Below are 23,658 nucleotides of genomic sequence, written 5' to 3'. Positions count from 1 at the left end.
AAAACTGGACAGAAAAAAATAACTTACAATATGATTGTCTTGTCTTTATACAGAATGAGGGAGAAGGGAAATCCAGATATAACAAATAATTTCATTTCATTTTTCATTTCTTTTCCATACTATTTTTACAGGCTAGGCCTACCAGGCAGATAGAGTTAGAGAGTTTTTTCTTTCAGGGGTTGCTAGTGTTGGTGTGTCTCTGTTGGTGTCAAGTGTGGATGCCAGCAAATGCCACTTCTGGTACATTTCATTTTAACCCCCTCTCTCTCTTTATTTATGTTATTTTACCTTTATTCTACTAAGAACTCCCATTGAGATTAAAAAACAAGAGAGACCTGGCCGGCCATATACAATTACAACACATTAAAATACAACATATTAAACATTATATACAAAAAATCACAATAAAACTGAAGAACAGCTGTTTAACACGCTGGTAACCACATATCACCACATTCAATACAATGCCCTTAAATTCATCAATGGATATGATCTCATTTTAGATCTTTTTGTAGATGTCCAAGGTGCATAGTGGGAGAATCTCTCTCTATGTGTATGCAAGGTGCTATATGAGTACAGTTCACTTACAATTGGATTTGGTTTTTATATAAATGGGCTTAATTGTATAAAAAACTACAAAATGAATAAAAGAGTCATGTATGTAAAAATACATAAATGGATTTGGATTTTTGTGCATCTGCCAAATGAATGTAACACAAAGTTTAAAAAAATAGGTCATTTTAGTATCTCCATGAACATAAGTGGTATAATTTAATGTTTACTTATTAGTACTCATCATAGTAGTAGTGGAAGTCTTCCAGTTTAATTCTGTAGTTTTGAATCTGAAAGACAGACTATATCTGAGGACTAAAGACACACAGCAACTCTCAAACCGCTCCTCTTCCTGGAATGAAGCACAACTTTTACAAACCCCACCTAGACTTTATTTACCGGTTATACAAGGCTTCTCAAAGTCTATTCATCTCAGACTTGTCGTTCCCTCCCCTTTCACAGATCTGCCCGTTTACAGATGGGTGAAAACACCATGTGATCAAATGTAAGAGCTGGAATGCTCATACACTGCAGATCAGTGGACAAACATTGAGGAAATGAGCACAGCATTTATCTGGAAACAGAGAGTGAAACTTACAGACACTCACTGTCGTCTAGAGGAGAAATGGCGCAGCAAGTGATTCTGGATCGAGACAAACTGAGCTGTTCAATCTGTCTGGATCTTCTAAAGGATCCGGTGACTATTCCCTGTGGGCACAGCTACTGCATGAGCTGTATTAAAGACTACTGGGGTGAGGAGCATGAGACGAAGACACACAGCTGCCCTCAGTGCAGGCAGAGCTTCACACCGAGGCCTGTCCTGGTGAAAAATACCATGTTAGCAGAGGTTGTGGAGGAACTGAAGAAAGCAGGACTTCAAGCTGCTTCACCTGATCATTCCTCTGCTGGACCTGGAGACGTGACCTGTGATTACTGCTCTGGGATGAAGGTGAAAGCCCTCAAGTCCTGTCTGGTGTGTATGGCCTCTTACTGTGAGCAGCACCTCCAGCCTCACTACAATGTAGCTCCATTAAAGAAACACAAGCTGGTTGAGGCCACTTTAAAGCTCCAGGAGAACATCTGCTCTCAGCATGACGAGGTGATGAAGATTTTCTGCCGCACTGATCAGAAGTGCATCTGCTATCTCTGCTCCATGGATGATCATAAAGGTCATGACAAAGTCTCCGCTGCAGCAGAGAGGGCTGAGAAGCAGAAGGAGCTCGGGGCGAGTCGGCAAGAAGTCCAACAGAGAGTCCATGACAGAGAGAAAGACGTGAAGGTGCTTCAGCAGAGGGTGGAGGCTATCAATCTTTCTGCTGATGAAGCTGTGAGAGACAGTGAGAAGATCTTCACTGAGCTGATCCGTCTCATTGAGAAAAGAAGCTCCGAAGTGAAGCAGCAGATCAGATCCCAGCAGACAACTCAAGTGAGTCGAGCTAAAGAGCTTGAGGAGAAGCTGCAGCAGGAGATCACTGAGCTGCGGAGGAAAGACACTGAGCTGGAGACGCTCTCACACACAGAGGATCACCTCCATTTCCTAAACAACTACCCCTCGCTGTCACGTCTGAGCGAATCTAAAGACGTTCCCAGCATTGATATCTGTCCTCTGCGCTCCTTTGAGGATGTGACAGCGGCGGTGTCAGAGGTCAGAGATAAACTGCAGGCTGTTCTGAGTGAGGAGTGGGGAAAGATCTCTCTGGCAGTGACTGGAGTGGATGTTTTACAAGCAGAGCCCAGAACCAGAGCTGAGTTTATGAAATATTCTTGTCAAATCACACTGGATCCAAATACAGCACACAACCGTTTGTCATTGAGTGACAGGGACAGAAAAGCAACATTAATGAAAGGAAACCAGTTATATTTGGATCACCAAGACAGATTTGGTGAAAGGCAGCAGGTCCTGAGTAGAGAGGGTCTGACTGGACGCTGTTACTGGGAGGTGAAATGGAGCGGGGACGTTTGTATAGCAGTTGCATACAAGGATATTAGAAGAACAGGCACAAGAGAAGAATGTGGATTTGGATTTAATGACAAATCTTGGTCATTAGAATGTGACAGTAGTAGTTATAAATTCAGACACAACGATATTTGTACTTCCGTCTCAGGCCCTCAGTCCTCCAGAATAGGAGTTTACCTGGATCACAGAGCAGGTACTCTGTCTTACTACAGCGTCTCTGAAACCATGACTCTCCTCCACAGAGTCCAGACCACGTTCACTCAGCCTCTCTATGCTGGATTTTGGCTTCCAGGTGGTGTTGGAGACACTGCTGAGCTCTGTGAACTCAAATAGACAGGAGTTTAATGAGTGATTCATCTCTGTACAGTAAATGTTGAGGTGTGTCTGCACTGCAGAGATCAAACATAGTGGGTGGGACTTTTTTCTTCTATTTTAATTCAATGAAATGATGAAAAGTTTTTTTTATTTGCTACATAGAGATTGTTTGTTGAAATTTGATTCTTATGTTATATTTACTAAACATTTTCTTTATACTGTATACTGTGCAAAATGAATGTAATATAGATTTAAAAATAGTCATGTTTACTTTTTAGTACTCTACATACTGCTGTCTGTACTGATATTGTAAAATCACATCACCTTTTTTTGTAAATGTACCCAAAAAGTAGAGGAAAAACTGGTCTAATTTTTAACGTATCCTTCTGAAAAATTGCTAATCATCTTTTTAAGAGTGAATTCAAGTGTCTTTACATGGTTAAAAAAATATATAAAAAGTTAATGTTCAAAATCCTACAAATAAATAGCCTAAATAAATAAATTGTTGACTTTGCATATGCAAAATGTCTGACGAAAAATCTGTTTTTGTTCTACTTAAAATTGAATTTGGTTATATGAATGGGCTTAATTATGTAAAAACTAAAAAATTAATAAAACAGTCATGTATGTAAAAATGTATAAATGTATTTGGGTTTGGATTTTTGAGCATCTGCCAAATTAATGTAATATGATTTCTTTTTAAAATAATTTTAGTTGTACTAAATCTTCATATCTTCATAATTTGTATAATGTAATGTTTACTTTCTGCATACTGTGTTGCTGTTAAAATAGGCAACTTTTATTTTAATGTACCCAGAAAAGTACAAATACCAGAAAACTGGGATCATTTTAAATGTAACCTTTTGAAAAATAGTTTAGTAATCTTTTTTTTTAAGAAAGAATTCAAATGTACTTTCATGATAACAATTATTTGGACACATTAATGAAAATCAATGTTTAAAATCCTACAAACAAATAAATAAATTGTTGACTAATCTATATTCTATATTCTTCATTTCACTGTCCGAGTATCAAAAAAAAAAATCAGTCCTTTTCCTACGTAATTTCTTTCTAATCAATCAATTTTCAAGATACTTTGGTAACAGACAAACACACAGGGTGATTAATGAAGGCAGTAAAATAACTTTCACTTTCTGGTGGATTTCACCAGAAACAACACAATTTTGGAATGATTTTAAATTTGTAAAATGTTGGGGTCTTTTTTTTGCAAATGAAAATCATGTTCAAGACAATATTTCAGCAGAATGTTTTACTTTCAGATTTATTACACAACTTTTGAACATTCCACAACAATCATGCAGGAATAAAATGGGAATTATAGAAAGCTTTACAGGCTTCGCCAATCACACTTTAGGAATAACTGGGCTTCACGTCGTCTCAAAAACACTCAAAATGTAAGGTAATATCTTTTTTAAATCATCATCTACCGACAACAGACCATGTGTTGATTTAATGCTGATGATGGTGAGAGAAGAAAATCACTCAAAAAACAATAATGAAAAAAAAGGAAATATAACAGAAACTATCAATTGAAGATTATCTCTTATTTCTAATAACAACTCTACTTTTCTTTGCCAAAAGCTGACGGTTACCTCCCAGTTGAAAATTGCTGAGTGAGTCTAAAGGAAGATGCACTGAAAAGGTCTTAACCTCTAAATCACAACTCATATCTCAAATGTGTTGAGTGATTCAAATGAAGTGAAATTAAAAGGTAATAGTCTGAATATCAGGCTAGAAGAGGTCAACCAGTCATGTACATTCAGTTACCAGTTAATAAAAGGTACATCTAGCTAAAACTAATGCAGTCTAACACAAAAGCCCTGTAATAAATCCTGTCTTCATGAAGGTTATTGTGTTCAGTTTGTGTTGTTAAAGATATGTTGTTATGATCTAAGTAATGTTGAATTAGCTCTAGCTAGGTCCTGTCCAATAAACACTCCTAAACTAACTTATTGTTCATCCTTACAAGTATGTTTTAATTCAGTGTTGATGTTATTTACCATGAGTGCATCAATCAACTAAAACCCTGTATCACAACATTATAACAACGAGCTAGCTTTGTGACATAAAATGCAGTTAGCAGATGTTACACCTCGGGATTCTGCTTCCGGGCCATTAAGTAAGACAGCTTCCGGTGTGTCTGTTTTTTTTCATACTTTATTTTTTTTGGAAAGTTCAATATAATAGTTACATAAACATGTTCATGTTTCATTACAGAAAAATCAGCAAATATATTTTACAGTATAAAAAATAATATAAAAATAAAATACATTATACAACAAATACAATGTAAGGAAAGGAAAAGATAAATAAAAACAACAACAACAAATTGGAATAAATGTCTAAACAATCTAATAGATTTTGGCAATTTAGAATTTTCAATCATAGTCAAATATGTTTTAAAATCAGTATCTTTAAAAGTATAAAAGAGGGATATTCTTTTAAGCCATATCATTTTATGGATATAATGTTTTGCTAAGATATTAATCTAATTAATTGTAAATTTCATCTTCCGAAAAAAAGATTGTTAAAAGTGAGTAATATCTCAATCTTTGTTAGAATGATATTTTTTTCAAAATGTTTATGAGAAGTTATTCTGTAAATCAAACAAAAAAGAAGTAGCATGAAAACAATCCACAATCACATGTTCAATAGTTTCCCCTTCACAATTGCAAAAAGTGCATCTATTGTTAAACCGGTGTGTCTTTTAATTTAAGAGGAAATGCAGAAATTCACGCCTATGTGCTGCATATTGCTCTGTAATAAAACTGGACAGAAAAAATAACTTACAATATGATTGTCTTGTCTTTATACAGAATGAGGGAGAAGGGAAATCCAGATATAACAAATCATTTCATTTTTCATTTCTTGTCCATATTATTTTTACAGGCTAGTCCTACCAGGCAGGTAGAGTTAGAGAGTTTTTTCTTTCAGGGGTTGCTAGTGTTGGTGTGTCTCTGTTGGTGTCAAGTGTGGATGCCAGCAAATGCCACTTCTGGTACATTTCATTTTAACCCCCTCTCTCTCTTTATTTATGTTATTTTACCTTTATTCTACTAAGAACTCCCATTAAGATATAAAAAAAACAAGAGAGACCTGGCCGGCCATATACAATTACAACACATTAAAATACAACATATTAAACATTATATACAAAAATTCACAATAAGACAGAAGAACAGCTGTTTAACACGCTGGTAACCACATATCACCACATTCAATACAATGCCCTTAAATTCATCAATGGATATGATCTCATTTTAGATCTTTTTGTAGATGTCCAAGGTGCATAGTGGGAGAATCTCTCTCTATGTGTATGCAAGGTGCTATATGAGTACAGTTCACTTAAAATTGGATTTGGTTTATATATAAATGGGCTTAATTATATAAAAAACTAAAAAATTAATAAAAGAGTCATGTATGTAAAAATACATAAATGGATTTAGATTTTTGTGCATCTGCCAAATGAATGTAACACAAAGTTTAAGAAAATAGGTCATTTTAGTATCTCCATGAACATAATTTGTCTAATTTAATGTTTACTTATTAGTACTCATCATAGTAGTAGTGGTAGTAATATATTACATTGCAAGTCTTCCATTTAATTCTGTAGTTCTGTATCTGAAAGACAGACTATAACTGAGGACTAAAGACACACAGCAACTCTCGAGGATCGTCGGTCGGGAGAGAGACAGCTCGGAAGGCGGTTGGCAACACTGGGCTGTGACTGGACAGGAGATGGCAGAGGGAAGTGACGGATCAGAAAGCGAGTTAGGCGAGATGGAATTAGGTGGCGGGAGCTACGGAGAGTGGGATATCGCTCGGAAAAAGAAACGTAAAAAGAATCCAAATAATAAATCGGATGATAGTGATTCTGTTGGCAGAGAAGCTGTAACAGAGAGGAGGAGAGATGATTATAAGGTAATCATTAAACTGGCGCAAGAAGGGGCTTCTTTTGGAGAGTGGAATCCAATACAACTTACCAGATCAATATGTAAAGAAATCGGAGAAATAAAAAGTGCTAAAGTGTTAAGAAACGGATCACTGTTAATTATGTGCAAGGATGGAGGACAACAAGGGCGAGCAATCAGGATGAACAAAATAAATGGCAAAAAAGTACAATGTTCCCTAGCTGGTGACAAAAAACTAGTCAAGGGAGTCATCTCAGGGATCCCAGTAAGTGTAACAGATGACGACGTTAAAGCAAACATAACTAATGCAAAAGTAAGTGAAGTCAAACGCATGAAATCAAACAGAAATGGCATTAAAAGTGACAGTCTCTCAGTGCTGATCACTTTTGAGGAGGAAAAACTTCCCGAAAAAATCTTCATTGGATATATGTGCTATGATGTCAGGCTGTATATTCCCCCACCACTCAGATGCTTTAAGTGTCAACGATTTGGACATGTGGCGGCTGTGTGTAAAGGACACCAAAGGTGTGGAAGATGTGGAGGAGAACATGAGTATGGCAAATGTGCCCAGGGAGCAAAGCTGAAATGCTGCAATTGCGGTGGAGAACATAGCTCAGCGTACGGTGGATGTGAGGTTAGCAAAAGAGCGGCAGAGGTGCAGAGAGTCAAGGTGTATCAGGGAATCAGCTATGCAGAGGCAGCAAAGAAGGTTTCAGGAGGAATAAAGGTGACAAAGCAAAATAACACTGTGAATGAAGATGTTGTAAAATGTGCAGGATGCGATAAGTTGAAGGAGGAAACTCTGCTAGTCAGAAAAAGTGACTTTGTGCTCTTTATGGCAGAAATAATCAACTGTTCGGCACAGTCAAAAAGTCGCAATGAAAGGATTCAAATAATTGTAAGATCAGCTGAGAAGTACCTTGAAGTAAATGGGTTACAATGGGAAACAGTTAGAGACATTCTGAATGAAGATACACAATCCGCACAAACATGGGCTGGATCCTCTTAATGGTGCTAATTCTGCTACAATGGAATGCGAGAAGCTTAATAGCAAATGGACAGGAGTTTAAGAAGTACATTGATAAATTACAAAATAAACTGAATGTAATATGTATACAAGAGACATGGTTGAAACCACAGTGGGATTTTGTTGTAAAGGGATATTCTGTAGTTAGAAGGGATAGGGAATCTGGTAATGGTGGAGGAGTTGCAACATTCATACAGAATGAAATGAGTTACAAGATAATGCATGTAAACACTGAGCATGAATCAATTGTTGTTAAGGTGTGGACTGACAGAGGTGATATAGATATAATTAACTTTTATAATCCATGCGGGAAATTAAGTCAAGGTATATTGGAGGATGTAGGGGGATCATTGCAAAATAATGTAATATGGTGTGGGGATTTTAATTCACATAATTCATTGTGGGGGAGCAATAGCACAGATGCTAATGGTGTAGTTGTAGAAGAATTTATAGATGATCACTGTTTGGTGTGTATTAATAATGGGGAGGGAACACGGTATAATTGCACTCAAAACACAGAAGCAGCACTTGACCTAACATTTGTAAATAGTACTTTAGCAGGTGTAAGCACATGGAAAGTAATAAAGCATACTACAATGGGCAGCGATCACTACCCCGTAGTGACTAAAGTTGGTGTAAAAATTTATTTTGATAAGGGAAAGAAAATTCCTAGATGGAAGTTGGAAAATGCTAATTGGGCTGCTTACCAAGAGATAAGTGCAACGAGATGTGAGGGAATTAAAAAAGATTATCAAATGGATGTAAACATATTTAATGGTGAACTAGTTAATGAAATAATTCAGTCTGCTGAGGAAACAATCCCAAAGAGTACAGGAACTAAACGTATTAAGAATGTACCTTGGTGGAATAGCGAATGTAGCAAAGCCATAAAAAACAGAAATAAAGCATTTAGGGAACTCAAAAAACTTCATTCACAGGATGCTTTGATCCAGTATGAAAGGGCACAGGCAATAGTAAGGAAAACAATAAGAACCCCAAAACGCACATTTTGGAGGCAATATTGTAGCAGTATAGGAAGAGAAGTAAAGCTTTCAGATGTCTGGGGCATGATCAGGAGAATGGGTGGGATCAGAAGGAGTTATAAATTACCAGTGATGAATAATGGGGATCAAATGGCTGTCAGCAACCTAGAAAAGGCTGAACTTCTGGCGCAAACATTCAGGAAAGTTCACAGCTCCGACAACCTAACAGATGAGGCCAGGCGCTGTAGAAATAGAGTTTTATTGGAGAAATCTAAAATATTAGAGAAAAAAGAGACATCAGAAGATCCAATAGACCTGCCTTTTAGTATGTTTGAATTGAGAAGAGCAATAACTTGTGCACGTCAGACCACACCTGGTAAAGATGGCGTATGCTATAAAATGTTAGAGAACATGGCAGATAACACTCTGGTCACTGTTTTAAGACTGTATAACAGAGTTTGGGAAACTGGACAACTTCCTTCAGTGTGGAAACAAGCCGTAATAGTGCCTATTCTAAAACCAGGGAAAGACCCATCAGATCCATATAGTTACAGACCTATTGCCCTAACCTCTCATTTATGTAAAATTATGGAGCGAATGGTTACAGAGAGATTAACATATTTCCTGGAAAGTAAAGCTCTTTTATCTCCACATCAAAGTGGGTTCCGTAGGGGTCGCAATACTATGGACTCTGTCTTATGCTTAGAGTCAGACATCAGGAAAGCACAGACCAACAAAGAAGTAGTATTAGCTACAGTGGCGGCCGGCCAATAGAGGGCCACGGGGCCTGGCCCCACCCACCTTGAGCCACCAAAAAAAAAAAAAAAAAATTATAAAATTATTAATTATAAAAATTCTAAAAATTCAAAAAATTGTCAATATGTGTGTTTTTGACCTATGGAATATACCCGTAATATTTGTAAAATAGGATAACTGCGCCAAATATCTGCTTTCCTCCTTGAACTCTCTGCTAGTGCACCTCTCAGCTGCTCTGCTGCACGTGCACTTTCTGGGGCCAAATGGATTTGGCCCAAGGAAGGCGGGTCTAATAAGCAGTACAGCCAATCACTGATTAAAGATATATGATTACAAGCATGAATGACATACAATTCATCCAATCAGCGCCGTAAAAAAGACTTCCGGGAGGGCCAAACTGATTTGGCCCATGGTGTGCGCGCGCACGTTCACGTGTGTCTCTCTCTGTTCTCGTCAGGGCTCATGTCAGTTGTCGCGGGATCAAGACCTTCCTGAGAAACACCATGACACAGGATCGCCTTAATGCTCTGGCTATGCTCTCCATGGAGAAGAAACTTGTCAGGAACATGCCTGACTTCAATAAGAAGGTCATTGAGAGGTTTGCCACTCAGAAGGACAGAAGAGCAAAGTTCCTTTATAAATGATCTGTCGTATGTTATATTAACATACTGAATTGTATGAATAAGATGTCCTTATGTCAGTGTTGGAATAAATGATAAAAATGTAACTGCAAAGTAGTAATGCGTTTTTGATACCTTTTTTTGCATTGAATCGTACTAGGATGTTTGTTGAAATTGATTGGCCCTACCCAAAAAAAAATCCACCAGCCGCCACTGCTCAAATTGCAATTTAGCGGGTTGTGGAGTCATTTTTCTTAAACATGACTGGCAAAAATAAAAAAAATAAAAAAATAAATAAAAAAGTAAATAAAAAAAAATTAAAAAATTAAAAAATTAAAAAATAAGTAAATAAATAAATAAATTAGTAAATAAATAAATAAGTAAATAAGTAAATAAATAAATAAGTAATAAATAAAAAATAAACAAGTAAATTAATAAAAAAATAATAATAATAAGTAAACAAGTAAATAAATAATGATAAAAAAACTCAATAAATAAATAAGTAAATCAATAAATCAATCAATAAATCAATAAAAAAATAAAAAAACAAGTAATTTATTTATGGGGCTGTCAATCGATTAAAATACTTAATCACGATTAAACGCATGATTGTTCATAGTTAATCGCAATTAATCACAAATTAATCGCACATGTTTTATCTGTTCAAAATGAACCTTAAAGGGAGATTTGTCAAGTATTAAATCCTCTTATCAACATGGGAGTGGGCAAATATGCTTGAGGTCAGAGGTCAGAGATGACAGCTTTTCCTCGCCAAAATTTAGCGTAAGTTTGGAGCGTTACTTAACCTCCTTCACGGCAAGCTAGTATGACATGTTGGTCCCGATGAATTCATCAGGTTTAATAGTTTCATATGATACCATCAGCTTTAAAACTGAGCCACTACAACCTCGGAAAGATCAAATAGCGGCCTAACCATATTTCTTAAAAAATTAAATTAAATAAATAAAAAACAAAACAAAAAAAGTTGGGGCGAATATATTACTTATAATATTATTATATATAATATTATAACTTCAGTTTATGACCAAATACCTGCAGAACTAATGACGTTTATCAGCCTCAGCATGTTATAGTGTCACTGGGATGCATTTAACTCAGTTTAGCTTCACAGAGCTGCAGACTCTAGTTAAAGAGAGAGAGAGAGCGAGAGAGAGAGAGAGAGAGAGAGAGAGAGAGAGAAAGGAAGAGAGAGAGAGAGAGAGAGAGAGAGGAAGAGAGAGAGAGAGAGAGAGGGGAAGAGAGAGAGAGAGGGGAAGTGGAAGTTGTCCAGAGACTCTAAACTACTCTTCACAGGTCTCTTCACTTTAAACAGCAGTGAGTTACATCAACATCTGTACGGGATCCTGACTGAACACCAGACTGTTTATATGGTGAGTGGACTCATTTGAACTTCAGATAGATATAGATATTGATATAGATATAGATTTAGATATAGATTAGATAATTACTGCATGACATGAGTTTTAAAACATGCATGAAATGAACAGAAAAAGCAGATTATGAAGGTGTATTAATGGCAGTGATTGGGGGGGCAATGAAACATCTGACATTGAAAGAATAAAGTCATAATTTTTTAAGAAAATGTCATGAAAATATGAGGATATATCTACAGTTTCTGGGACTTTAGACGTTGATGACAGAAAGAAAAGTGTCCTGATGAAATGTGGTTGTTAGTTATCACCACACTCATTCATGGTTATTTATTTATGTTGCCTGTTTGTCCTAAATTTGTTCCTAAATTATGCACAAATTTGCATTTTGGTGGGTTTTTAACGCTGATTCAGATTTGATTTGTAGAGTTGTTTTTCTTAAAAAAAGAAAAAAAAGAATTATATATATATATATATATACTGCATATGCCTGTTGATTGATTAAAATATTTAATAAAATTAATCACACTTTTTTTATGTGTTCAAAATGTATCTTAAAGGGAGATTTGTCAAGTATTTAAATATATGCTTGAGGTCAGAGGTCAAGGGACCCCTTTGAAAATGGACATGACAGTTTTTCTTTGCCAAAATTTGTTGTTAGTTTAGAGCATTATTTAACCTCCTTCACTACAAGCTAGTATGACATGGTTGGTACCGATGGATTCATCAGGTTTTATAGTTTACTATGATACCATCAGCTTTAAAACTGAGCTGCTACAACCTCGGAAAGATCGAATAGCGGCCAGACTAAATCGCAAGTTGAGCAAATTTGTTATCGACTGCCCTGTAAAATATATATAACATATAAATACTAATATTTCTTAATATTTTTCTCATGAATATAGTATATAACTACTATAATATCTATTACAAACTACTATCAATACAGGAAGAAACATTAACTACATAATATATTAAAATGTATAGAATTTGTTTTTACATTTTTGGACTAATTATATCAGTTAGGGACTGATGAGTTCACCAATTAACTAACTAACTAACTAACTAACTAACTAACTAACTAACTAACTAACTAACTAATTAACTAATTAACTAACTAACTAACTAACTAACTAACTAACTAACTAACTAATTAACTAACTAACTAACTAATTAACTAACTAACTAACTAACTAACTAACTAAAAGAGAAAACACACTACAGTTTTCTGTCTGGTTTGTTGTGCTTTGGGAATAATAATAATAATAATAATAACGCGGAAAAATACAATTCAATTAAAAAAATAAACATAAAAAAATAAAAAATATATAAATACATGTCAGGATGTTTTGTCGGGAACACTTTTTAGGGGTCTATGACCTATCTTGAGTCAGGAAACAAAGAGATTTAGACTTAACATGTAGGCATATTTATATAATTTATATGCATTTATATATATATACTGTATATAAAGCGGAGGAGAGAGGAACGAGAGGAGGAGAGAAGAAAAAAGGATGATTTTATTATTTATCAAAAAATAATATATGATGAAATTATATATATATATATATATATATATATATATATACAGTATATATATTATCCTGAGAGCCTCAATGATGCCGTATTTAGTAAGTATTCAGATCCTTTACTGCAGTAAAAGTACTAATACCACACTGTTACAATACTTACTGTAACTTTTACTGTAACAGTGTTTTCAGTACGACATCCATGTATTTTTGGCATATTGTAGATTTCCATACTGCGTACTACATGCTACATTCTGGCCAAATCAGTACGTACTACTAGTATAGTATGAGGTTTAGAATACAGCCTTACCCGTCATGTCATCACATTGTGATGTCATCACATTCTCATGACATGATGACATGAGAATGTGATGACATCACAGGTAAGGCTGTATTCCAAACTGTCTCATGACATCACAATGTGATGTTCTGGAATCGGCTGTGATTCCTGTGATGTTGAGTTTGGCTTTAATCTAAAATTTTACTTATAGGAGAAGATTAGTGAACCAGGCAGTTGTTGACAAGCTGATTTAACATTCGGGTTAATTTAACATTCGGGTTAATTTAACATTCAGGTTAATTTAACATTCAGGTTAATTTAACATTCAGGTTAATTTAACATCCAGGTTAATTTAACATTCAGGTTAATTTAACATTCAGGTTAATTTAACATCCAGGTTAATTTAACATTCAGGTTAATTTACCGTTCAGGTTAAACAGTTTAACGTTGACAGTCGACTGTAGGGCGAGTACATTATTTACATCTCCATGGATCAAGCATCATTGTTACTGAGCTCTAAGGAGCTTTGGTTCACCAAAGAACTGAAAACCTTCAAGGAAGAAAACGACGCTCTGAAGGAGATCGCCTGGGAAAGAAAAGTCCAACTGTTGGAAGCCCAGCAGAAGGAACTGCAGGACAACTTTACTTTGGACCTTGCTGAGAAGCAACGAGGCTGGAAGACGCAGCAGACTCAACTCCAGATCAGAGTGAACCATTTGACGTGGCACATTCGCGATAAAGACGCTGTTATCCGTGGTCTCCGTAAAGAGCAGCACGATAAGGACCCTGCAATCCCTGATCTCCGGCAGGAGCAGCACGATAAGGACGCTGTGATCCGTGGTCTCCTTAAAGAGCAGCACGATAAGGACCCTGCAATCCCTGATCTCCGGCAGGAGCAGCACGATAAGGACGCTGTTATCCGTGGTCTCCGTAAAGAGCAGCACGATAAGGACGCTGTTATCCGTGGTCTCCGCCAGGAGCAGCACGAAAAGGACGCTGTGATCCGTGGTCTCCTTAAAGAGCAGCACGATAAGGACCCTGCAATCCCTGATCTCCGGCAGGAGCAGCACGATAAGGACGCTGTTATCCTTGATCTCCGCCAGGAGCAGATCGATAAGGACGCTGTAATCCTTGATCTCCGGCAGGAGCAGCGAGGCTGGGAGACGCAGCAGACTCAACTCCAGATCAGAGTGAACCATTTGACGTGGCACATTCGCGATAAGGACGCTGTTATCCGTGGTCTCCGTAAAGAGCAGCACGATAAGGACCCTGCAATCCCTGATCTCCGGCAGGAGCAGCACGATAAGGACGCTGTTATCCTTGATCTCCAGCAGGAGCAGCACGATAAGGACGCTGTTATCCTTGATCTCCAGCAGGAGCAGCGCGATAAGGACGCTGTGATCTTTGATCTCCAGCAGGAGCAGCACGATAAGGACGCTGTTATCCTTGATCTCCAGCAGGAGCAGATCGATAAGGACGCTGTAATCCTTGATCTCCAGCAGGAGCAGCACGATAAGGACGCTGTTATCCTTGATCTCCGCCAGGAGCAGATCGATAAGGACGCTGTAATCCTTGATCTCCGGCAGGAGCAGCGCGATAAGGACGCTGTTATCCTTGATCTCCGCCAGGAGCAGATCGATAAGGACGCTGTAATCCTTGATCTCCAGCAGGAGCAGCGCGATAAGGACGCTGTGATCTTTGATCTCCAGCAGGAGCAGATCGATAAGGACGCTGTTATCCTTGATCTCCGCCAGGAGCAGCGCGATAAGGACGCTGTGATCCTTGATCTCCAGCAGGAGCAGCGCGATAAGGACGCTGTGATCTTTGATCTCCAGCAGGAGCAGATCAATAAGGACGCTGTGATCCTTGATCTCCAGCAGGAGCAGCACGATAAGGACGCTGTTATCCTTGATCTCCGGCAGGAGCAGCGCGATAAGGACGCTGTGATCCTTGATCTCCAGCAGGAGCAGCACGATAAGGACGCTGTTATCCTTGATCTCCAGCAGGAGCAGCGCGATAAGGACGCTGTGATCCTTGATCTCCAGCAGGAGCAGCACGATAAGGACGCTGTGATCTTTGATCTCCAGCAGGAGCAGATCAATAAGGACGCTGTGATCCTTGATCTCCAGCAGGAGCAGCACGATAAGGACGCTGTTATCCTTGATCTCCGCCAGGAGCAGATCGATAAGGACGCTGTAATCCTTGATCTCCGGCAGGAGCAGCGCGATAAGGACGCTGTTATCCTTGATCTCCGCCAGGAGCAGATCGATAAGGACGCTGTAATCCTTGATCTCCAGCAGGAGCAGCGCGATAAGGACGCTGTGATCTTTGATCTCCAGCAGGAGCAGATCGATAAGGACGCTGTTATCCTTGATCTCCGCCAGGAGCAGCGCGATAAGGACGCTGTGATCCTTGATCTCCAGCAGGAGCAGCGCGATAAGGACGCTGTGATCTTTGATCTCCAGCAGGAGCAGATCAATAAGGACGCTGTGATCCTTGATCTCCAGCAGGAGCAGCACGATAAGGACGCTGTTATCCTTGATCTCCAGCAGGAGCAGCGCGATAAGGACGCTGTGATCCTTGATCTCCAGCAGGAGCAGCACGATAAGGACGCTGTGATCTTTGATCTCCAGCAGGAGCAGATCAATAAGGACGCTGTGATCCTTGATCTCCAGCAGGAGCAGCACGATAAGGACGCTGTGATCCTTGATCTCCAGCAGGAGCAGCACGATAAGGACGCTGTTATCCTTGATCTCCAGCAGGAGCAGCACGATAAGGACGCTGTTATCCTTGATCTCCAGCAGGAGCAGCGCGATAAGGACGCTGTTATCCTTGATCTCCAGCAGGAGCAGCGCGATAAGGACGCTGTGATCTTTGATCTCCAGCAGGAGCAGCGCGATAAGGACGCTGTGATCTTTGGTCTCTTCCAGGAGAAGAAGAGTCTCAATGAAAAGCTCGTGGAGACCAGAACCGAGCTGTTGAGCTCTGCAGATGAACTCCGACAGAGAGAGGACGCCTGGCAGGCCAAATACAATGCTCTGGAGGACAATGTCACAAAGGTCCTGACAGAAAAAGACCAGATCTGGAAGACTAAGGTCAGTCAGTTGGAGGACGTCAACAAGGACCTGACGGACAGAGAACAGAGCCTGGAGACCACAGTCCAACACATGGAGGTTGAGAAGAAGCTCCTGGAGGACATCTGCCTGAAAATGAAGAAGAAGATGAGAGGAGTCTTTTCTCGCAGGAGGACCGAGGATCGAGAGACAACATTACAGAAGATGAAAAAGGAAGAGACGGAGCGGGAGGGGGTGGAGAAGAAAGAGAAGAAGAAAGGTTGTTTTCGCTGGATGCGCAGGTTCTTCCTGAAGCGTGACGGCAACAGTCAGGTAGAGGAGGCTGCAGCTCAGGTTGGATACCAGCAGATCCCTCTTCCTCCCCCCTTCGCCTTCCCGTCTTCCCTCCACCCTTACCTTCCTCTCTCAACCTCCCCCTCATCCTTTACGACGTAGAGGATGAGGAGGAGGTTGAGATGTAGAGTCTACGTCATCACCGTCCCTCCACCCCTACATCCCTCCTCAGTGATTAGTGATTAGCACTGCAGCCTCACTGAGACAGCTCCACCTGTCCGGCTGTGGGGAGTTTGTATATTCTCCCTGTGTCTGCGTGGGTTTTCTCCTGGTGCTCAGGTTTCCCCAGAATTCCTAGTTATGCGTGAGGCTAACTGGACACTCTAAATTACCTCCAAATATCTTTTTAATATATTTGGTGGTAATTTAGAGTATTCAAAAAAATTTCAATCTATCATATATCAGTAAGGGTTTTCTCCTGGTGCTCAGGTTTCTCCCACAATTCGTAGTTATGCATGAGGCTAACTGGACACTCTAAATTACCTCCAAATATTTTTTAAATATATTTTTAGGTAATTTAGAGTATTAAAAAAAAATGTCAATCTATCATATATCAGTAGGGTTTTTCTCCTGGTGCTCAGGTTTCTCCCACAATTCCTAGTTATGCGTGAGGCTAACTGGACACTCTAAATTACCCCCAAATATTTTTAAAATATATTTGGAGGTAATTTAGAGTATTACATTTTTTTTAAATCTATCATATATCAGTAGGGGTTTTCTCCTGGTGCTCAGGTTTCTCCCAAAGTTTCTAGTTATGCATGAGGCTAACTGGACACTCTAAATTACCTCCAAATATTTTTTAAATATAATTTTAGGTAATTTAGAGTATTCCAATTTTTTTTCAATCTATCATATATCAGTAAGGGTTTTCTCCTGGTGCTCAGGTTTCTCCCACAATTCCTAGTTATGCGTGAGGCTAACCGGACACTCTAAATTACCCCCAAATACTTTTAAATATATTTGGTGGTAATTTAGAGTATTCAAAAAAATGTCAATCTATCATATATCAGTAGGGGTTTTCTCCTGGTGCTCAGGTTTCTCCCAAAATTCCTAGTTATGCATGAGGCTAACTGGACACTCTAAATTACCTCCAAATATTTTTTTAATATATTTGGTGGTAATTTAGAGTATTCAAAAAAAATGTCAATCTATCATATATCAGTAGGGTTTTTCTCCTGGTGCTCAGGTTTCTCCCACAATTCCTAGTTATGCGTAAGGCTAACTGGACACTCTAAATTACCCCCAAATATTTTTAACATATATTTGGAGGTAATTTAGAGTATTAAATTTTTTTTAAATCTATCATATATCAGTAGGGGTTTTCTCCTGGTGCTCAGGTTTCTCCCAAAGTTTCTAGTTATGCATGAGGCTAACTGGACACTCTAAATTACCCCCAAATATTTTAAAAATATATTTGGAGGTAATTTAGAGTATTAAATTTTTTTTAAATCTATCATATATCAGTATGGGTTTTCTCCTGGTGCTCAGGTTTCTCCCACAATTCCTAGTTATGCGTGAGGCTAACTGGACACTCTAAATTACCCCCAAATACTTTTAAATATATTTGGTGGTAATTTAGAGTATTCAAAAAAATGTCAATCTATCATATATCAGTAGGGGTTTTCTCCTGGTGCTCAGGTTTCTCCCAAAATTCCTAGTTATGCATGAGGCTAACTGGACACTCTAAATTACCTCCAAATATTTTTTTAATATATTTGGTGGTAATTTAGAGTATTCAAAAAATGTTCAATCTATCATATATCAGTAAGGGTTTTCTCCTCGTGCTCAGGTTTCTCCCACAATTCGTAGTTATGCATGAGGCTAACTGGACACTCTAAATTACCTCCAAATATTTTTTAAATATATTTTTAGGTAATTTAGAGTATTCAAAAAAAATGTCAATCTATCATATATCAGTAGGGTTTTTCTCCTGGTGCTCAGGTTTCTCCCACAATTCCTAGTTATGCGTGAGGCTAACTGGACACTCTAAATTACCCCCAAATATTTTAAAAATATATTTGGAGGTAATTTAGAGTATTAAATTTTTTTTAAATCTATCATATATCAGTAGGGGTTTTCTCCTGGTAATCAGGTTTCTCCCAAAGTTTCTAGTTATGCATGAGGCTAACTGGACACTCTAAATTACCTCCAAATATTTTTTAAATATAATTTTAGGTAATTTAGAGTATTCCAATTTTTTTTCAATCTATCATATATCAGTAAGGGTTTTCTCCTGGTGCTCAGGTTTCTCCCACAATTCCTAGTTATGCGTGAGGCTAACTGGACACTCTAAATTACCCCCAAATACTTTTAAATATATTTGGTGGTAATTTAGAGTATTCAAAAAAATGTCAATCTATCATATATCAGTAGGGGTTTTCTCCTGGTGCTCAGGTTTCTCCCAAAATTCCTAGTTATGCATGAGGCTAACTGGACACTCTAAATTACCTCCAAATATTTTTTTAATATATTTGGTGGTAATTTAGAGTATTCAAAAAAAATGTCAATCTATCATATATCAGTAGGGTTTTTCTCCTGGTGCTCAGGTTTCTCCCACAATTCCTAGTTATGCGTGAGGCTAACTGGACACTCTAAATTACCCCCAAATATTTTTAAAATATATTTGGAGGTAATTTAGAGTATTACATTTTTTTTAAATCTATCATATATCAGTAGGGGTTTTCTCCTGGTGCTCAGGTTTCTCCCAAAGTTTCTAGTTATGCATGAGGCTAACTGGACACTCTAAATTACCTCCAAATATTTTTTTAAATATAATTTTAGGTAATTTAGAGTATTCCAATTTTTTTTTCAATCTATCATATATCAGTAAGGGTTTTCTCCTGGTGCTCAGGTTTCTCCCACAATTCCTAGTGATGCGTGAGGCTAACTGGACACTCTAAATTACCCCCAAATACTTTTTAATATATTTGGTGGTAATTTAGAGTATTCAAAAAAATTTCAATCTATCATATATCAGTAAGGGGATTCTCCTGGTGCTCAGGTTTCTCCCACAATTCGTAGTTATGCATGAGGCTAACTGGACACTCTAAATTACCTCCAAATATTTTTTAAATATATTTTTAGGTAATTTAGAGTATTCAAAAAAAATGTCAATCTATCATATATCAGTAGGGTTTTTCTCCTGGTGCTCAGGTTTCTCCCACAATTCCTAGTTATGCGTGAGGCTAACTGGACACTCTAAATTACCCCCAAAGACTTTTAAATATATTTGGTGGTAATTTAGAGTATTCAAAAAAATGTCAATCTATCATATATCAGTAGGGGTTTTCTCCTGGTGCTCAGGTTTCTCCCACAATTCCTAGTTATGCATGAGTCTAACTGGACACTCTAAATTACCTCCAAATATTTTTTTAATATATTTTTAGGTAATTAGAGTGTTTAAAAAAAGAAGTCAATCCATCATATATCAGTAAGGGGATTCTCCTGGTGCTCAGGTTTCTCCCACAAAATATATATTGAAATGAATAAAAAATAAATAAAATAAAATTTAATTAAAAATCAAATAAACAGTGAAATATAATTTCATTATGTCTGCCTCTCTGAATAAATGTGTACAGTATAAATACAACTTTATGACATTATGGTGGCTATAAAGTAGAAGTACTGGTATCTGTTTAAGTTGTGATTTCAACAACACTGAAGCTGATCAATAAAACGATCAATGTGACTAATAAAAGATGTTCCAAATAGTATTTTAGACGCTGGTTAACAACATGAGCCGGTTCTGTAATAAACCATGTGACCTTCATGACTGACGGGTTCATGATTATTTTTAATATTAGCACCATTTACAGGTAATTATTAAGCTGTCATTTCATTATTATCAACAGACAGTTGTAAACTACTCAAACATCTTTTCTTTCTGATTGTGAATCACTGGTGTTGAATACATGAAGCTCACAGGTGGACAGGCAGAGAGACAAACATCTGGACCATGAGTTTATCCAGATGTTTTCCCTCGTTGTGTGAGTTGACTGATAACGAGTTGATCACTCACATCCTTTTCTACTATGTCTGTTTTTTCACTGTGAGCTGAGTTGATGAAACCACCCTATTTTCAGCTCTAATCGTTGCACACAATCTAGAAACACGCTTCCTCTGAACGTTCAGCTCTTCTAGCGAAGAGGATCGTTGCATCACTTCCTGCGCCAGGTCATCTAGAAGGCGGAAAGCAGAAGTTGTTGCTGCTGATCAGCATCTTGTTCGTCTGTGTCATCCAAATTACCAGCCAATAAAGTATGAGTCAGCTTAGAGGAATCGCTAAAACAAAAGTCTGTGTAGGAGAAAAATGACAGTTTGTTCTAGATGTATGAGATAATTAAATGTCCTGATCTCCTTCCTGCTCGCCAGGATATTATAATGACCCCATGTATGGAGGATGGCACCTGCCAAAGTAAAAAATAAATAAATATATAATGACTCAATAAATAAATATGTCATTAAATGTAAAAAAAAATTATATTGAAAATAAATGTAAACGAAATAAATGCAAAATAAATAAATAATACAGATAAATACATAAATAAATAAAAGATAAAAATTAAACAGAAGAGTAAATAAATAAGGGAATTAATTAATTAATTATGAATAAATAAAGAAACAAATTATAACAAAAATATCAAATGATGTTACATTTTTATCAATTAATTAAATTAAAGATAAATAAATAAATAAATGACTCGATAAATAAATATGATATTAAATGTAGCAAAAATAAATGTATTATTTTATTATTATTATTATGTTTTACCATTAATTAATTGATAAAAATTGAGGTTTTTTTTCATAAATGTATGACTTTAAAATCTCGCAAATTTGTGAGTTTTTTTCTCGTAAATTTGCCTCTTTAATCTCAGAGAATACGTGAGTTTTTTCTCGTAAATTTCTGGCTTTAAAATGTGTCATAAATTTGTCAGTTTTTTCTCATAAATGTGCCACATTAATCTCAGAATATCGGAGTTTTTTCCTCATAAATTAATGACTTTAAAATCTCATAAGCGTCTTTGAGTTCTTTAAAAGCGCTTTATAAGTTGAATTTATTATTATTATTATTATAAATTTGTGAGTTAAAATGTGACGTAAATTTGTGATTTTCTTCTCGTAAATGTGTCCCATTAAACTCAGAATATCTTCATTTTATTTTCGTAAATTTATGACTTTAAAATCAAAATATATATATAATATATAATATTAAAAAATATATAACATAAACACAGGAAGTCAGAATCATGATATTTTTAAAGTTATTAACTTGATATTGATCGTTTCCAAGTGAGAAGCAGAAGCCGGCGTGTGATCGCTTTAGTGTTTAAAAGTTGAACTTCTGTACAGATCAACTCGGGGAAACAATCATTTGGCGACAGCAGAAGTCACAGGTTCGAGACAAGACTCGGGTCGAGACAAGACGAGGGCTAAAAATAAAAGAATCAGGACAGGAAAACAGAAGGCGTCCTGGTGTCAGCGCGGACTGTTTTTATAGGCGTTTGATGGAGGAGGACCACAGTGTGTGTTGGACCGGGATGAATCGGTGGTGGGAGGAGGGAAGTGTGTGTGAACAGCAGGACAAACAGGAGTTCAAGACGCTTTTTATTTGTGCACGTGTCCCCGTGTAAACACAGCGCTGTGTGTTCAGTTTATGAACATAAAAGGCTTCTGTGGGGCGTTAACACACCGACACGGCCTTTGTTAAATGTAAAAGAGACTTATTAAGAGTTCTCCTGACAGAGAAACGTACTTCTACTGTGACATCTACTGTTCATTATGTTCAAACTGTGTTGTTTGTGTGTTTCCAGTGATGGAACACCTCAACGCCACCCGTCTCCCCGGCAACCAATCAGACTTCAGCAGCATCTTCACCCAGCAGGTGCTCCCGCCGCTCTACTTGGTGATCTGCGTGGTCGGGGCGTCCCTGAATGGCGTGGCCGCCTGGATCTTCTTCAGGGTGCCCAGTGACTCGGGCCTGGTGGTCTACCTGAAGAACATGGTGGTGGCCGACCTCCTCATGCTGACCACCTTCCCCTTCAGTCTGGCGGCTCAGCTGGGTCTGGGCGGCTGGCGCCTCCACGTGGTCACCTGCCGCTACACCGCCGTGCTCTTCTACTCGTCCATGTACGTGGGGATCCTCTTCATGGGGCTCATCAGCCTCGAGCGCTACGTTAAGATCGTCAGACACACCTCCTCCTCCTCATCCTCCTGCAGGTCCCGGTTGGGCGGCGTGTCCTCGCTGCATGTCCTGCAGAGCGTCGGCTTCGCCCGGGTGCTGGCGCTCCTCACCTGGAGCTTCCTCCTCATCTGCGTCCTGCCCAACGTGGTGCTGACCAGCCGGCCGGCCGACGAGGAGAGCTCGCGGCACTGCATGCAGCTGAAGACGCCGCTGGGCATGCAGTGGCACCGGGTGTCCACGCTCCTCAGCGTCGGCCTGTTCTGGGTGACCCTGCTGGTCCTCGCCTACTGCTACGCCTCCATCGCCTGCCGCGTCTACCAGTCCTACCGCCGCGTGCGCCGCGACAACAGCGACGTCTGCCGGAAGTCGAACCGCAGCATCTTCAGCATCCTGGCGGTGTTCTTCGTCTGCTTCGTGCCGTACCACGTCTGCCGCGTGCCGTACACTCTGAGCCAGATGCCGGAGTCGGGCTTCAGCCCGGACGCCCGCTTCCTGTTGTTCCAGCTGAAGGAGGGGACGCTCTTCCTGTCGGCGCTCAACGTCTGCCTCGACCCCATCATCTACTTCCTGATGTGCCGAACCTTCAGAGAGTCGCTGCTGAGGAAACTGTCGAGAAGAGACCGGAGGAGGTCGCTGACCACCGGCCAGAGTCTGAGCCACATTTAGGAGGAGAGGGGACAAGGAGAGGAGACAAGTAGACAAGGAGAGGAGACGAGGAGAGGACA

At 38.5% G+C, this 23,658-nt stretch overlaps 2 protein-coding genes across 2 annotated transcripts in view; both read left to right on the top strand.

Annotated features, from left to right (window-relative positions):
- The first annotated feature begins 1,177 nt into the window (after window positions 1-1,177).
- On the top strand, window positions 1,178-2,842 carry LOC141752976 (tripartite motif-containing protein 16-like). Its single transcript, XM_074611269.1, has one exon. It carries the CDS (start codon window positions 1,178-1,180, stop codon window positions 2,840-2,842), a length of 1,665 nt encoding a protein of 554 aa, XP_074467370.1.
- Window positions 2,843-11,466: 8,624 nt separating this feature from the next.
- The window catches only part of LOC141752979 (P2Y purinoceptor 14-like), a 12,282-nt gene continuing 90 nt past the window's right edge, over window positions 11,467-23,658 (top strand). The window contains exons 1-2 of the mRNA XM_074611273.1: window positions 11,467-11,533; window positions 22,563-23,658. The exon at window positions 22,563-23,658 is cut by the window's right edge and continues 90 nt beyond it. Of these exons, the coding sequence (XP_074467374.1) occupies window positions 22,565-23,599 (1,035 nt within the window). The 5' untranslated portion in view covers window positions 11,467-11,533; window positions 22,563-22,564 and the 3' untranslated portion in view covers window positions 23,600-23,658. The remainder of the gene's footprint in view (window positions 11,534-22,562) is intronic.

This window comes from Sebastes fasciatus, chromosome 16 (assembly GCF_043250625.1).
Source record: "Sebastes fasciatus isolate fSebFas1 chromosome 16, fSebFas1.pri, whole genome shotgun sequence".
Lineage (NCBI taxonomy): Eukaryota > Metazoa > Chordata > Actinopteri > Perciformes > Sebastidae > Sebastes > Sebastes fasciatus.
Note: the sequence above shows the minus strand (reverse complement) of the source record. Positions and strands in the feature narration are given on the sequence as shown.